General features: G+C 41.2%; 1 protein-coding gene across 5 annotated transcripts in view; it reads right to left on the bottom strand.

Moving 5' to 3' along the window:
• The window catches only part of atp2b1a (ATPase plasma membrane Ca2+ transporting 1a), a 46,116-nt gene that overhangs the window by 17,780 nt on the left and 11,290 nt on the right, over nucleotides 1–17,046 (bottom strand). For all 5 annotated transcript variants that reach the window (XM_034313078.2, XM_034313081.2, XM_034313082.2 and 2 more), the window contains 4 exons: nucleotides 4,548–4,745; nucleotides 4,150–4,407; nucleotides 3,606–3,731; nucleotides 1,184–1,345 (listed from right to left, as the gene is read on the bottom strand). In XM_034313078.2, coding sequence (XP_034168969.1) covers nucleotides 1,184–1,345; nucleotides 3,606–3,731; nucleotides 4,150–4,407; nucleotides 4,548–4,745 — 744 coding nt within the window. The remainder of the gene's footprint in view (nucleotides 1–1,183; nucleotides 1,346–3,605; nucleotides 3,732–4,149; nucleotides 4,408–4,547; nucleotides 4,746–17,046) is intronic.

The raw sequence follows: 17,046 nt of genomic DNA, 5'->3' as shown, positions 1-17,046 counted from the left end.
TATAATTATATTAAATTATATTAAAGAAAATTTCACTTGCTAAGATGAGGCACTACAGGCAGAAACGACAGTTTTGGTTACGTCAATTATTTTCCAGATTAAAAAAAAAAATGCATTTATAACATCTCTTAAACTGTAATAATAAAAATAGTTTAAAAAAAAAAAAAAATCAACAAAAATGTTTATTTCAATGTTTTATCCACTCGCAACCACCGTATTATCTGAAACATATCTGCAACAAGGCTTAAGCTCCGCCCACTTCACAATCACATCATGTCCTCTATCCCTGAAAAGCTGGTCTCCTGACGTACACGTCAGGTTTTTCTTCAATTTCCTTTATAAACATCATAAATCACACCACCAACAAATGTAGAGATGCAATTTTTTTCCTCAAAATCATTTTTTTTTTCTATATTCAGAACCAAAAACCCCAGTTTCTAGGTGATCTGCATATTCATTCCTACCTCTAATTTGAAGAATATTACAGAGGAAGTCTTGAGAGTTCCTTCAGGGTGCAATAATCATTTTTATTCTAACAAAATCAACAGACTGAATTCTTGGTTTGATTAAATATGCGACTTTATACTTATTTAGCCTCATTTGCATAAATAAATGTAACTTGTACAAATATTAGCAATCAACTGGCAAAGATTGCGTGTGATATCTACTGTTTTAAAAAGTCACCTTGCCTTAAATATTCAAACACTAAGTTCTTTTGTATTTTTTTTTTTTTGTTTAGTTTTTTTAATATGTAAATTTTATGAAAATTCGAACAGTAATATTTGTTCTGGCAACCCTAGTGTCTAGCGCCTCACGGATATGGCCTTAAATCAAAATGGCCAAAGACTAGGCGCCACAGTGTTTGTCTATGGCGAGTGAGCCTGACTGAACAGGAAATAAAACAAACATTACTCTAACCCACAGTAAGTCAGGCATTAGTGCAGTCCTGTTAGCTCTGTGTGTGTGTGTGTGTGTGTGTGTGTGTGTGCGCGCAATAGATATTGTGTATTGTCACCCTTACACAGCCGACACGCCCAAATTAGATAACAGTTTTTCTTTGGATAACAGCTCCACTGCTGCCTCTACACGCTGAAAGGCCACAGACTAACATGGCTGATCTATTTTAAAACAGGTCAGACTGCCAGAGAGGCTGGAAGGACACCAAATAATAGCGCTGGCATACTTTTCTTCTCCTTCTTCCTCTCTTTTTCTTTCTTCTTCTCCTCTTTTTCCTCGTCGTCGTCGTCCTCTCCCGCCCCCAGTAACGTGAAGATGATTCCGGTCTGGGAGTTGACTCCGACGGCAGTGACGACCATTTTTCCAGAGCCCTCCATGACATGGGTACCTGTACACAAGAGGACGCACGGGTGAGGGCATGCCATTTGGTTGCAAGTACAATAAACACAAAGGTTTGCACACACAAACAAACACACAGTGTTTAATTTCTGCGTAAGTGCCATCTAAATATGGGTTGTCCGTCGGACCAAATGACCCAAAGAAGCAGCTATTTATAAAGCACCGAGTGCTCTGGGATTGAAAAGTGTCTCCTTTGACAATTAAGCAAAGTCAGATTGAGGCTGCTGCTTCATCTTACAGCGCCGGTCAAAGAAAGGCCAGAAAGAAAAAATAGCAGCTCGCTCTTGAGCTTTCTTTCACAAGGCAAAAGAAGCCCAAGGGGGGATTGTAAAGAGAGCGCAATTCGACCTTCGTTCTCATGTGATAGCATTTCCCATATAGCTAACCCAGGTTATCAGCATCAGTTCTATTCCATAACTTTAACTGCCTGATAGTAGTATTTATCTTCACATGGAAAATGTGCTTGATACTTTAAAATGGACCAGCAATTTTCACGGCTTAAATGTTTCAGCACAAAATTCAAGCACATAAAGATCCAGTTTCTATCCATCAGTGGATCAACTAGCTTTCACTGGATTTCACAGAGGTGAGCGATCAGATCAGTTTTAAAGCTGTGACAAAAAGAGGGGTGTATATTACAGATTTCACAGAATATCTGAAATGACAAGACTTAAGACGTTAATAAAAAAAAAAATAAAAAAAAACTTTCGTAAATATGATGACGTATGTACATTTTCATCAAAGACATAATAAACATTAATAAACATTATTTTCTCATGTTTCAGTCAATTTGCAAACAAATGGTACATCATTGCGTAGATATTTTAATTCTCCACTGGACACTAGGGTTATGACGATGTAATACAAATATCGCGATAAATTACGTCACAATACACAATTCTGAGAAATCGTGACGTCTTTTTTATAACATTTTATACTGTTTGAACCTTTAAAGCCAATTCTCCAATGAACCTACTCCAATTTATTCTTGCGGGCAACAAATAAAAGTATCATCGAATTAACTGTTTAAATGCAACAACACTGTTTTGCTGGCGGTTTGTTAGGAAACCTATAGACTGTAATACAGATCGTGTATCGTAGAAATGCCTTGAAATATCGTGATGTGATATATTCGTGTCATATCGCCCAACTCCTACTGGATATTTGTATGAGACATGCCAAAGATGGCCGCTAAAGTGCGGTCAATGCAGAGCGCCGAAGACAAGTTCGTTCGGACAAGACCAGAAGACATTTAACTTTGTCCGAAAAACATGAGGCACAATCTTCAGTTCAGTGAGGTTAAGTCTGGAGCTAACTGAGAAGCGGTATACGGCAGGACGTCACTCAGAAGCTGAATAATCACTCGAGTTGTCTATTTCACTTGTCTACACTCCCAATCGCCCCAGTGTGATTAGTCGGTCAGTATTAAAAATGTGCACGTGTTCGAGATAAACGTGTTGTCAGAAATGTAGTCGCATTAAAAGAGAAAACCTACCCGTTACTCTAACGACTACTGCTTAGCTCAAATATTCATTTTCAAAGACACTCACCAGTTATTAGAGCATACTGATGTCTATATGCACAAAATAACAGAGAGATAAACCTTTTCACACCACACACTGTATTACAAATAGAGAAGAAAAAAAAAAAAAAGAAAAAAAGAAAAACGTGCAGCATTAGAGCAGGCTTATGTGTTGCTCAGAGCAGGTTGGGACAGATTAACGAAATGATGGAACCATTTGTCACGTAATCATCCCAAAAAAAACGGGTCGTCTCTTGGTTGCAGTCGGATCTCTCAACAACACGCTGACCCCGAACGCCCAAGATGATCAAACTCGACCAAGAAGCGGTTGCAGAAACACAAAGGCAGTGTTTGGCAACAGCCAGCTCAACCTCTGGATTTTGTAATCCTGTGGTTTAGAACTGAAGAGACAGCAGTCCACATGCGTACAAACTCGAGATGATTGAAATGTTTGTTATGGAGGAAGGTCCCTGATCTCAGCCACGTGGAGGCGTGAGTGAATATTAAACAATGGGGCGCTGATTAGATTGGAGTTTATTTAAATTCTGTTTGAGAAAATGCGTTAAAATAAAACTATACGACACTTTGATATGTTTGAGATCAAACATATTTTACTCATTTAATTGTTAGTAAATAATAATTTTGGTCAAGTTGAGCATATTAAATATAAATAATCTCCCTGACGATTAGTCAGTTACGTTTAGCAGCGGCGCTGACGGCTTCGTACCTGACAACAGCATGGGATCTTTATCCAGCAGTTTCTTCACGTGGTCTGATTCTCCCGTCAGAGAGCTCTCGTCGATTTTAAGATCGTTCCCTTGGATGAGAACGCCATCGGCAGGTAAGAGGTCACCTGCACCACAACAACAACAACAACAACAACAACGTTAGAAAGAATGTCATGTACTCTGGAAAGCCTAAATGCTTAATATAATTTTTCCCCTCCATTTCCTCAGCCAGCTCTCTCATGTCACACAGAGGGTGAAGGCTTGAACGTGCTTCCTCTGAGACACGTGAAACCAGTCGACAGCATGTTTTCTGCGTCACAGTGTGGCGTAACACACAAGCGCTATCCGCCCGTATGACGTATATGACGCCTGTGATTGGCTAGTCTCGCTGTGAGAGTGTGTGACACCCTTCACCCTTCTGGTCCGACACAGAGAGCACGACAACGTGAACTCTTTCTGTTGCGTTAGATTACGTTACGTTACGTTACGAGAAATGAACGCAGCACTGCTTCTGCATCCCAGCTGTGCAATGCGTGAGCTTACCGTATTTGATTTGTGCAATATCCCCGACTACGATCTCGGCCACGGGGATCTGAATGACTTGCCCTGCGCGCACCACTGTAAACTTCTGCTCTTGTTCAATGCGGCTCTGTAAGCCACGGAACTGCTTCTCTTTACTCCAGTCGTTAAAGGCAGTCACTAGCACCACACAGATAACAGAAAGGAGGATGGCTGCTCCCTCGATCCATCCTGCCTCTGACTCGCCCTCGTCTTCCACGCCTCCTGTTCCCTCCCCGCATTCTACAAACACACACACAAAACACACAACTCTTTAACAACACCAACGAAAATAATGCACTGCTTACCGCACCATATCAGATTTAAAACATTGCAATCATAGCATTATATGTTACACTGAAACATATGAAAAAGGTGCTTACTTTGATCACTTGATTCCGGAGGTCTATAAAAAGAAAGGCCTAATGAAATTATGGCTGCCACTTCTAGAATAATCAACGTTACGTCTTGTAATGCTTCCCATACTAATTGAAGAAACGTTTTTGGCTTTTTCGGAGGTATAAAGTTCTGTCCAAACGCTAATTTTCTGCTTTCGATATCGGCAGGGCTCCCGCTTAAACCTGAAAGAGAAAAAAAAAAAGAAAGAAAAAAAGTGAGAGAGAGAGAGAGAAAAATCATTACATTCATTTTCAAACATTAAACATTGATGTCAGATGAATAAAGAGGTGCAGATTCAGAGAAAAAAAAAAAAAAGCATAAGAACTAACAGAGCAAAGACCAAGGCTAAGTTTGATCAACATCTGGCAGCACTGCATCACATCAGTGACCTACTTTCCAGCTGTCGCTTGAGAGCCACTGACTGTTTCTACATGCAAGACTCTCATTTAGGCAAATTTCCTTTTATTCCAAGGGTTCCTGTTAAACAAAGAATTCATGCCTCGGATGCTTCGATTTGCATACCGCGCTCACACTAGCGAGCTATGCGTCACTTGTGCTGCTTGCAGTCCGTCCTTTTTTATTTTTTTCCAGTTCTGATGAGAAACCGACGGCATTGCCTAGGGCACATGATTTGCGACAGCATTCAGTTTACTTTAGTTTAAAATGTATACTAACATTTTAATAGAGTGAAAAAAAGTGTTACAAAAATTGAGTCACGTGTTGGCTTTTGCAGATTAGCAGCATGAGCTAACTGTACTAGCTACAAAAAACACGCTCCAGAGGCACTAACCATCTCTGCTACTTCCTTCCAAGCTTTATTTTTTCTTCGTAACGTCTCTATGGACGTAAAACGAGAGGTTGTGTAACCAACGACAGGAAAAGATGATACAATTATGAGGTTACGAGGTTTTCTTCCATTTTTGTGCGTCAAACAGTAAACAGGCGCTAACTGCAAGTAGGAACTAAAGCTGTCGGGGGGGAACTAAAAAAAGTCAGACCACATGCTCCATGCGATTGGTCCGAGGAATCGTTCGAGGGAATTGTTACGGTTTGCTGCTTTAATGAGTCGTTGGCATGTAGATCTGTTACTAAAACTACAGCACTCCAACTTTGTGGCTCTATTACAACCGCTTTGTCATGTGCGACTTTCTACGCAATAATATCAGGATTTTGTAATTAAAAAAACCTTTTTTTAAAAAAAATTCACAAAGGGTTAGGAATGAAGTGAGGTGCGTAGGATGTAAATAAGGTGCTGCGCATACTGACAGACTTTACTGCTATAATTACACTGTTACAAGATTTTGCACATTTCACCACCACCACCAGAAAAAAAGAAGAAAAAAAAAAAAAAAAGTAGGAATGAACAAATTAAAAAAATCATTGATAAAGCGTGGCTGCAGTCAGCAAATGACTGTGAATGGAAATTCGATGTCTTTAGTACATACGACTTGTCTGCAGTACAAACAGACGTTATCAGCAGCAGAACACGTCGTGTTGACTTTACATCACTGTCTGTATAGAGGACATATGGAGGGGAGAGGAGATTTAAAACAGTAACTATCCCGCGGCGCTGGATGATTAATCGTACTGCTATCCGTATCGACGCGCGCTTACGCAGTGAACAGACACTTCAGTGTAACGCACGGAAATAACACACACAGACGGCATGCTGTAGGCTTGTGGGTTTTACACCACACGGTTGAGGTCGTTAGCTAAAACACACACACACACACACACACACACACACACACACACACACAGCCAAACAAAACATTATCAGATAGTAGACTGGAAAAAAAGAGAAGCCACGAGGGGTCAAACGCTGAAAAAAAGAGAACACAGGAGGAAAATGGAGGTGTGACTGTAGTCTGGGTTTTTTTTTTTTTTTACATAACCACAAATGTCTCACTGTGAGGTCTGGGGTAAAATATCAGCCAGTCGAGGCTCCGTTACATTTAAATACGTAACTTAAATATCAGCCAGTCGAGGCTCCGTTACATTTAAATACGTAACTTAAATATCAGCCAGTCCAGGCTCCGTTACATTTAAATACGTAACTTAAATATCAGCCAGTCGAGGCTCCGTTACATTTAAATACGTAACTTAAATATCAGTCAGTCGAGGCTCCGTTACATTTAAAATGTAAGTAGTCATCTTTACTCTTGCTGGAGTACACACAAGCTACATTCTTTCTCTACGTTTTTTCTCGTACGTTTTTTCTCCTGTGGACTACATGTGAGTGTTTTAACTGCATTTACTTTTAAAAAAAAAAAAAAAAAAAGAAAAAAAAGAAAAAAGGAATTGTGGATGATGGCGTAACTATGCTGACGGTTTTATTTTGTGCTTAGTAATTTTGCTGGTTGCTTTAAGAAGAGAAATACTCGCATTATCTATTGTTAAATAGAAACATTATAATAATAATAATAATAATAATAATAGCAGCAAAAACATTCACTTTCATTTATTAAATAGAGAAATTAAAAATACTTTAGTCTTCATTAAATCACGTCATAGCATTGTTGCGATATTCATCACCTTTCTATAAGGTTGTTTTGTCCATATCGTGCTCTTTCCTGCACGTAAACTAAGCACTCATCACTCAACATCGATTTACAGCTGATAAATCGTGATTTTCTAGGCATGTGACGCCTCACGTTGGAAAAAAAAAAAACGCCTGTCTGCTGCTACTTGCTGCTGCTTGTCGTATCAGTGACCCTCCCCCAGATATTAAACACTTCCTGAGTCATGAAACGAAAACTTTGGGGGAACTTTGGTTCTCTCCAAACAGAAATAAGAGCCGGCGTCTCGTCTCTACTCCTCCTTCGACCTCTCGGACGCCAGATTGTGATCGAAGCATGATCACGTGACCACGCGACGCAAACATCCAGGGTCGTAAGAAAATACAACCTGCTCGAAACTCACTCCTCCTGTGGACGCTTTACTGCTGTCCTGATGCGAGAGTTTTATCACTGAGGAGACTGTGAAAAATGATTCCCGACATCCCCGTGATAAACGAATCCGATCCGAACAGGGCTTTAAACGTGGATCATTAAGACAGGATGAACTTCTCTGTAAGCTTTTTCAAGCTCAGAGCCTTCAGTAACAAGCTGCTTTGATTCCTCCTTTACCTACAGAACTGATCTACTACACTGTACGAATTACAGAGTTACAGAGAAATAGTCACGTCTTTCGCACCTGCCTAGGGCTATATTACATAGGAATATAATATCGATATCGCAATAAATTACATCACAATACGCTTTTCTGAGACATTGTAGATATCTGTTTATTAATTTTTTAAAATAATGACAAACCGACCCGAAGCAGCTGATGTGATCTTAAAATATTGGGCTTAATCTTTTAAAAATGATAAAATTAAATAATATAGTTTTTCTAAATAAAAAAGATTTTTTAAATAAACATTAGACTGATCATAATTTTGTTTATTAGTAATAAATATTTATGATTATTATAACAGGTTTTTTTTTAATGCAACACTGCTGTAGTGCTGGTAGTTTGTGAGCAAACCTATACATCGTGATACGTCTCATGTGCCGTAGAAATGTCTTTGAGAACTGTGATGGGATATTTTTGTCATATTAAACCTTACCTACATTAAGTCTAATCACGAGATGAATCAGTCGACGCTGCACAACAGTCTGCTATTTATTTACATAAACCTGCAAAACAATGAAATGGTAATGGCGCTCTCACGTTCGCATGATGCGTGTACTTCTATTAAAAAAAAAAAAAAAAAACCTTGACCAGGTGGAGATTTTGTGCTATTCACACTTTCCAGCAGCTCTGACGTGTGTGTGTGTGTGTGTGTGTGTGTGTGTGTGTGTGTGTCAGTGTGCATGTCAAACAGATTGGCAGCGGAGGCAGCACAGTCCATTGTCATGATGATGATGATGATGATGATGATGATGATGATGATGTTACTCCACATTACTCAGGAAACCGAAACCCAAACTCATCCCCACGCTCCCGCACACACACTTTCCTTACAGATTTAGACACAGCCTTTCATTTGAGCACATGGCAAGCGGCAGAAAACTCCACAATGATTTTGTTGTGAGTGAGTGAGTGAGTGTGTGTGTGTGAAATGGAGTGATGTGACTCGAGTAGGAACACAAGGTGTGCGAGGTGACGTGAAAACTCCGCTCTTAAAGTCCGGTTAAAAGGAACTGGACGAGTGGGTAGCTCAGGGAAACTCAGAGCCGGGACAAAAACATTACGTCTTTATGTCTGGGCTATTCGTTTTTTTTTTTTTTAAATCCATAGTCACCTGATGGACAAGAAGGCTTTCCTTCTCTTGTTCAAGGAAAAAAAAAACCTTACTTGCTATTGTACACTGTAAAAAAGACACTTTTTTGGAATGTATATATAAACAAAATGCACTTTCCGGGATTAATAAAGTAATCGATCTATCTATCTTTCCATCTATCTATCCATCTCGAAGCTGTAACTATAGCACACGCCACTCGTTCTGAGTACAATCCCAGCGCTCGCTGCACTACACACATCAGCCTTTACCACTCGGGTTATTAGCTTGCATGGATGACATATGACCTTTTCGCAATCAGGAAATTGCAGTTGTGTGGAAAGACTGAAAAAACTGATCAGAATACGTGCACACGACACACAGTCGCCTCGCAGCTCCACATCCCGAGAAAAAATAACGACGTGAATATCTTGTGTGTGACGAGAAGATTCCCACAGGTCATGACCAAACGCTGGCTAACAGCTTACTGACTTTTGGCCAAGAATGCAAACACAGACAGACGTTTATTTTTTTTAAATTAGAAAATTATAACGACTACAGCAGAGTCGTCTCCTACGCATGAAATTAAACACTTATTATATCTGTGTTAATGCACTAACTAGCTAACTAGCTCACCATACTTTATTAAGATTATGTAGCTACCATTGCAACCAGTGTTACTGGGATTGGCACTGTATCCAGGATAAAGAGCTTACTGAGGAAAGAAGGAAAGAAGGAAGGGAGGAAGGGAGGAAGGGAAGGAAAGGGGAAAGGAAGGGAGGGAAGGAGGCAGGGAGGGGGGAAGGGAGGGAAGGGAAGGGAGTAAAAAGAAGGTGAAAGAAAGAGAGGGGGAGACAGAGGGAGCTAGGAAGGGAAGGAAGGAGAGAAGGAAGGGAGGGAGGTAGAGAAGGAAGGAGAGAAGGAAGGGAGAGAGGTAGAGAAGAAAGGAGGGAAGGGAGGGAGGGAGGTAGAGAAGGAAGGAGGGAAGGGAGGGAGAGAGGTAGAGAAGAAAGGAGGGAAGGGAGGGAGAGAGGAAGAGAAGGAAGGAGAGAAGGAAGGGAGAGAGGTAGAGAAGGAAGGGAGAGAGGTAGAGAAGGAAGGAGAGAAGGAAGGGAGGGAGGTAGAGAAGGAAGGAGAGAAGGGAGGGAGAGAAGGAAGGGAAGAATGAAGGGAGGGAGGTAGAGAAGGAAGGAGGGAAGGAAGGGAGGGAAGGAAGGGAAGAATGAAGGGAGGGAGGGAGGTAGAGAAGGAAGGAGGGAAGGAAGGGAGAGAGGTAGAGAAGGAAGGAGGGAAGGGAGGGAGGGAAGGAAGGGAAGAATGAAGGGAGGGAGGGAGGTAGAGAAGGAAGGAGGGAAGGGAGGGAGGGAGGTAGAGAAGGAAGGAGGGAAGGGAGGGAAGGAGGTAGAGAAGGAAGGAGGGAAGGAAGGGAGGGAGGTAGAGAAGGAAGGAGGGAAGGGAGGGAGGGAGGTAGAGAAGGAAGGAGGGAAGGGAGGGAAGGAGGTAGAGAAGGAAGGAGGGAAGGGAGGGAAGGAATGGAAGAATGAAGGGAGGGAGGATGGATGGATGGAATTTTTTTTTTTTTTTTACCCTAATCAATCAGTTTCCAGCAAATAAAGCAGGGACGTGTGCAGCTTTTACTTGCTAGCTAATGAACTGCTCCCTTGTCCTTTATGTTGCACTACTCAAAACTCCGTCTATCAGCACATCCCCGAGACGATCAAACAGCAGAGACGCATTCGCTGTTTCCACAGCACTTCCTTTCTGTCCACGTTTTTGCAATATCAGCGGCAGGGGGTAGATTAAAGCCCAGAGAAAAGGAAGACAGAAAACGTACAGCCTCCCAGGCCCATCAGCACATGTGCGTTTCCATGCCATTTAGTCACATTTGCATACACCCCTTTCACAGTGTACTCAAGAGGATATTTTAATTCCCGCTAGGGTGACGTGGCCACGGTAGAAAGAGACAGTAATTATGGTTTAAAAAGCAAGGTGACAGACAACCCTGACTGCAAGTAATTCAAATCGCTGACTGGTCCTGCAAATAGATTCAGTCCAGCCTTAAATTAAGACGGAGCTGCAGCACTGATCTACACTTCCAGCTACATCCACAGGAAACAACCTCTGCTTTATTCCCTATGAGCTCCAAGAGACGCTTCTGATTTATTTAACCAACATACCAAGGATAATAAATGTGCAGGAACCTCCTGTTCAACCTCCTGTCACATGTTTATGGTTTCGATAGACGACAGAACGTCAGGAATAAAACACAACAAGGCATGCTGTTACAGGAAATTAATCCACGACGGAGTGGTGTCAAGTTAAAGTAGATTTAGATGATGTAGATCATTTCCCATACGTGTGCCAGTGAAGGAGTTATGAAACACAAGCGTGGTGATGCAGCACAACGCACAAGCCGAGTGCCACTACACCAGACTGCATTATTTTCATATAACAGCAGGGTCTGGTGTGCGTTACTCTTTACTTACACCGCTGTGGTTCGCCAACGATTGCTACGTACGTATGTATGTATTACTACAATTACTATGTAAGTGTATTAATGAATGACACGTTGCTCATTTTAATGGCTCATAGTTAGATTTAATGTTGTGGAACATCAGAGAGACAAGTTAGTTCCTGTTCTCACTCACGTTATAGCTGCAATAACCGGTCTCTCTCTCTCTCTCTCTCTCTCTCTCTCTCTCTCCTTCTCTCGAATGTGTGATACTCTCTCTCTCTCTGTCTCTCTCTCTCTCTCTCTCTCTCTCTCTCTCTCTCTCTGTCTCTCTCTCCTTCTCTCGACTGTGTGACACTCTCTCTCTCTCTCTCTCTCCTTCTCTCGACTGTGTGATACTCTCTCTCTCTGTCTCTCTCTCTCTCTCTGTCTCTCTCTCTCTCTCTCTCTCTCTCTCTCTCTGTCTGTCTCTCTCTCCTTCTCTCGACTGTGTGACACTCTCTCTCTCTCCCCCCCTGACTGTGTGACACTCTCTCTCTCTCCCCCCCCCGACTATCTCTCTCTCTCTCTCTCTCTCTCTCTCTCTCTCTCCCCCTGACTGTGTGACACTCTCTCTCTCTCCCCCCCCCCGACTATCTCTCTCTCTCTCTCTCTCCCCCTGACTGTGTGACTCTCTCTCTCTCTCTCTCTCCCCCCCCCGACTATCTCTCTCTCTCTCTCTCTCCTCTCCCCGACTATCTCTCTCTCTCCCTCCCCGACTGTGTGACTCTCTCTCTCTCCCTCCCCGACTGTGTGACTCTCTCTCTCTCTCCCTCCCCGACTGTGTGACTCTCTCTCTCTCTTCGTCCATCTCCCTGTCTCTCTATCTCCTTCATTTTTTCCTCTCTTCCTCCCTCTTTTTCTGTCTCTTTCCTTCTGTCTCTCTCCCTCTCTGTTTCTTTCTCTCCTTCAGTCTCTCTCCCTCTGTCTCTTGCAGACTGTCATTTTACCAAGAAACCTGAGAGAGTAAACTCGTCTGTCCCGAAGACTTTCCTCTACTGATAAACTTCGCAAGGCACCGTGACTGTTGTAAAGCGCTTACAACCGCGACTCCTTCCATAAATGCTAAATAAATGTCTCCTAAAAATCTTCACCACATCAACAATTATACGTTTTTCTTTGTTAAACAACACACTTTACAATCAGTTTTTTATTATTACTCTGAAGTTATGCGGCGTGTCCACTGTACGAGTCCCTGTGTATGAGCTGTTACTACAGAAACAAGCGCATTTAATTTAATAATTAAGCGCATTAATATTAACCTATCGTTCATGTTACGGCTACAGTCTGAGCCGTGCCGTTATACAAACGTAATGCACCTTCTGACCAATCAGATTCGAGAATTGATCGCGCTGGTATAAAGTGAAATGAAGAACGGTAATATCGAACGCAGATCAGAAACCTACTGAACGTCACCTCGTCGACTTCGTGTGGATGTAGAGCATAGCAAATACCAAAACAAGTGATACTGTAGTTTCAGACAACTACGGCTGTGTTCACATCTGGGATTAACATCTGTCTCGGGTGATCCGATCACGTAGCCGTTTACACCTGGCATTTTGTGAACGCTTGTGATAGGATTTCATACATCGTTTATGCTGGAGGAAGGGCCTCCTGCATGTTTATTACATCAGGCTTCTGCTGCATTTGTTTTCAGGCAGAAATGTCCCTTGAATCCTATCTCATAATAGATATAACGATGCATCAGTGAGTATCACGGAAATGTGCGATTCATATCGTGTATTATTAATTATGCATCTAATGCAACTGCACAGACTGAACACCAGAGGTCTCAATCTGCACAACCCATAAAGTTAAAATGTATAGAGAGCACGCTGGTCACATGACCGCATTCTCTCATGCAGAGCCTGCGCCATTACCGAGAATCATCTGCACTTGTGAAGTGACTGATAGCCTGATAGCTCCGAATCACAACAATCTCTACAGTGCCTGAGAAAGAGGTCACAGACCTCGGGCATTTTAGCCGACTTTGGAGCTCTATTTGCGGGTAAAATGACACCTAAGACACTGCTACAGAGCTCATTATCATTTTGCCATTGCCAGATATTTTGTTTATTCAATCAAATTTTTGGGAGAATTTATAAATATGTTTATTTTTAAGATATGGTGAACCTGTAGTACATTTTGTTTACAATATTAAAACTCTGCACGTAGCAATTTTATTTATTTATTTATTTATATACAGACAACAATGCACATTGTTTTGCATTGTTTATGATTCAGTTATAATTTTTTTTTCATTCAAATCTTGTTCCAAATATTTTGAGAATCAAACCGAATCAATTCATGAAGCCAGGATTGTGAATCGAATTGAATCATGACTTGAGGGTTACGCTCTTATCTCTCGTCTTATCTCTCTCTGTTTAAATGTTTTGATAAATGAACAGAAGACATGAAAAAAAAAAAACACTAAAAGGCTGCTCTGAAACAGAGAACTGGCATACTTGTGTGGAAATCTCTTTTTAATTGTCTAGCGTGAACCTCTGCTTCATTTTCTATGATCTGATTAATCTGTGCAGCGTATTCGAGTCGAGCTCTTCTTCAGCGTACTACTGCAGAGCGAGACAGATGTCTCATCACCGCAGAACCCTTCTCCTGCTGCAGAACTCTGTTCTGACTCAACATCTAAGTTTAGACAGTCTATTCATGAGGACACATCACACCCCAGAAGCCCAGGCACAAGCGGGAGCCGTACAGTACGAGCATTTTGCTCACATTTGCAAGTTAAAATAATCCTGTGCAAATGAGAAGATCTTTACAAGCATCAGTGCAAATTGTATGAGTCACATCAGCGCTGGGCCAGGTGAATGCTCAGTGAACATTTTCGTTTAGGAACATGCGAAAGATGGAAATGTATAAAGGTAGACAAATGAATGCAGGACTGCGACAAAAGCTGAGGTTTCTAAATAAGCACAATTACACGGACAGAGTGCTAACTAGGGCTGGGGGATGGGACGGCCTAATCAGATACTGGCAACGTCTAAAACGTAAATCGACTCTAGTCCTGGTCAGAGGTTTTGGAAACGGATAGCGAGGCAGAAAGTCGTCATTTTGAGCAGTAATTTTATTCTATTAAAAAAGGAAAACGAGCAGTGGCGTTCCAAAATTATGAATCTAGTGATTAAGAAAGATGAGATATATTCTAACTAAACTAAATTCTAAATTGTTGACTAAAATATGACGAAAGGGAAACGTGCTTCCTGGTCATCGTCTTCTACGCTTTCCGCTTAGGCAGGGTGGCGCCTCACGCGGGTTGGGGAATAATAATAATAATAATAATAATAATAATAATAACAACGTGATCTGACCGTGGACCAAACGAAGAGTATAAACCGTGTTTTATATTCGGATACATCTGTTGAAATGTGTCGGAGACAAGAATGAGAGTAGTGCTAGGAAAAGGAAAAAAAAAAAAAAAAAAAAGGAAAAAAAAAAGGAGGAAATCAGCATGAGATGGTTGAGAAACAGGTTACCATGACAACCCTGCTGTAAAACACTCTTACATGTGGGGTTTGGCTGAGAGGGGGGTGTAATTGGTTATCACATTTTTTTTTTTTTTTTTTAAACAAAAGGATATTATTATTATTATTATTGTTATATTATTATGCTTTTTTTTGTTTTTTTTTGGGATGACGTGCAGCTGTATTGCTGACGTGACAGAAAGAGCCAGACTTTACAGGTCATTAGGTTACAGTGTACAGGATTTCAGCCGTTCACTGGGACTTTAAATCACAAGTGTAGCATGTTGTCATGGACTGTCGCGTAATTAAGGGAGCCTTTAGTTAACGAGAGAAGTGCGCTGAGGATAGATTCTCATAACAAGTATGCTCCTGGGCGAGGGAAATAGAGCAGCATGGGACGCTGGGATCTGGCTCACTGCAGCGTTCACAACTTACGCCAGTTTGGTGCACGCTACGTACGCGGCACAAAAATGTGGCTGCTTGCTTTTACAAAAAAAATAATAATAATTCAAACACAAATCAAAACACACGTGTTTCTGTATATTCTATATAAACAGAATAAACTCTGTGGAATTTAAACTGTTTAAGACGACAGACGACTATATTATTACTTTTTATTTTTTTTTACACCTTGAGCCCACTCTCACAAGATGCTCCGCCCCCAGGATCTACAGTGACCCGTAGAGCGTCTACAAAATGACTGACAGCATTCCGGACCGGAAGTCAGTTTTCCAAACAGGTTTTCTCAGCGACTTATTACACTTTTGCTAAACCCACAGCGTAGTCCCATGTTCTATCATGTTCTACATATCTTCCAGGTTATTTTAGAAATTTTTAGAGAAGACTATTGCAGCTTTAATGCCTATATAAGCAACTAGATATGTGGACTCAAAAGCTCTAAACAGTCTCTCAAAGAGATGCATCACGCTGTTGATTTAATGTGCTCAGTTTTGAAACACTAATTCTAATCAAAATTCGACTGAATCGTCATTTATGTCCTTCACGAAAAGCTGATAGTTCACTTGCTAGTGAGACAGAAAGAGTTTGTACTGTTCTCTGAGCTTGCACTATTTTTTTAATTACTGATTTAGTAATCCTACACACTAGCCGAAACAAAACAAACAAAAAACAAAACAAAAACGAATGAAATTTTTCATTGAACGTAACTGAAAATGGGAACGAATCCACTCTAAATCGTTCCATTGTGAAAAACGTTACAAGTGATGATAACGTTATTTTTCCTTTCCAGCGTGAGGTCGAGAAAGCAACAGCCTAAGAATAAACATTTTCCCAACGGGCCTACGTGTCCTGTCTGGAATTCGTCACTTCCTGTACGCCTGGATACAGGATGAAACGACGTCGGACAGCCGCTATAGCCGGGTTTTCGAAGATATAATGCAAATCTGTGTAGAAAGTATGTTCCCTTACGATTCGGCCAAAATAAATAAATAAAATAAAAAATATGCTGCACTGTTACAACAAAAGAGTGCAGATCGGTGTAAGCAGTTTCCTGAACAACAAACACTATGTCTTATGTTCTAGTTATCTTAAATAAAAAATAAATAAATAAATAAATAAATAAAAAATCACCCAAAGTGCCAACGTCTGCTCATTAGTTCATTTAAAACAGACTGATCTGAACAGGAGAACAAAGCCACTGATGTGTGTACAGACGCTCGGTCGTGTAGGAGGGTGATGCGTCTATAAAGCCTGAACATCAAGCAGCTGTGGATGTGATGGATGATGTTTTTTTTTTTTTTTTTTTTTTTTTTTTTAATCTAGGATCAAACTGAAAATCCTTCGTTTCCCCCACAGTTCAGTGGAGGTCATGCCTATGATTAAGCACAACGTCTGTGAGAAGGGAATAAAGTGCTGCGTGCGGGCGAGTGGATGAGAGCTGTGCACTGACTCTGTGCTTATTACTGTTTCACTCTCTCAGCAGGTACACCGAGTGGGCAGAGACAAGTGATGGGGGAAGCGCGTTACAGACGGCATCACACAATCCCAAGCCGTGCTGTCACGGCTGTAACTCGCTGCTGCGGGGCCGATCGAATTTTACAACTAACAGATTACTTCTGCGGTATTTCTACTCTATATCTCCGTAACAGTGAGTGCTGCTTGTGCGACTCTTCGTTAACAAAAAAAAACAAAAAAAAAAACAACGCCACTCGTTACTGGATGCTGTACTTCCAATCCGTTCTTTCCACGTACGTCGTCCTACGCCACGAATAAAGGCTTCACTTACC

The sequence above is a fragment of the Pangasianodon hypophthalmus genome, chromosome 18 (genome assembly GCF_027358585.1).
Source record: "Pangasianodon hypophthalmus isolate fPanHyp1 chromosome 18, fPanHyp1.pri, whole genome shotgun sequence".
Lineage (NCBI taxonomy): Eukaryota > Metazoa > Chordata > Actinopteri > Siluriformes > Pangasiidae > Pangasianodon > Pangasianodon hypophthalmus.
This window is presented reverse-complemented; position numbering and strand designations above follow the sequence as displayed.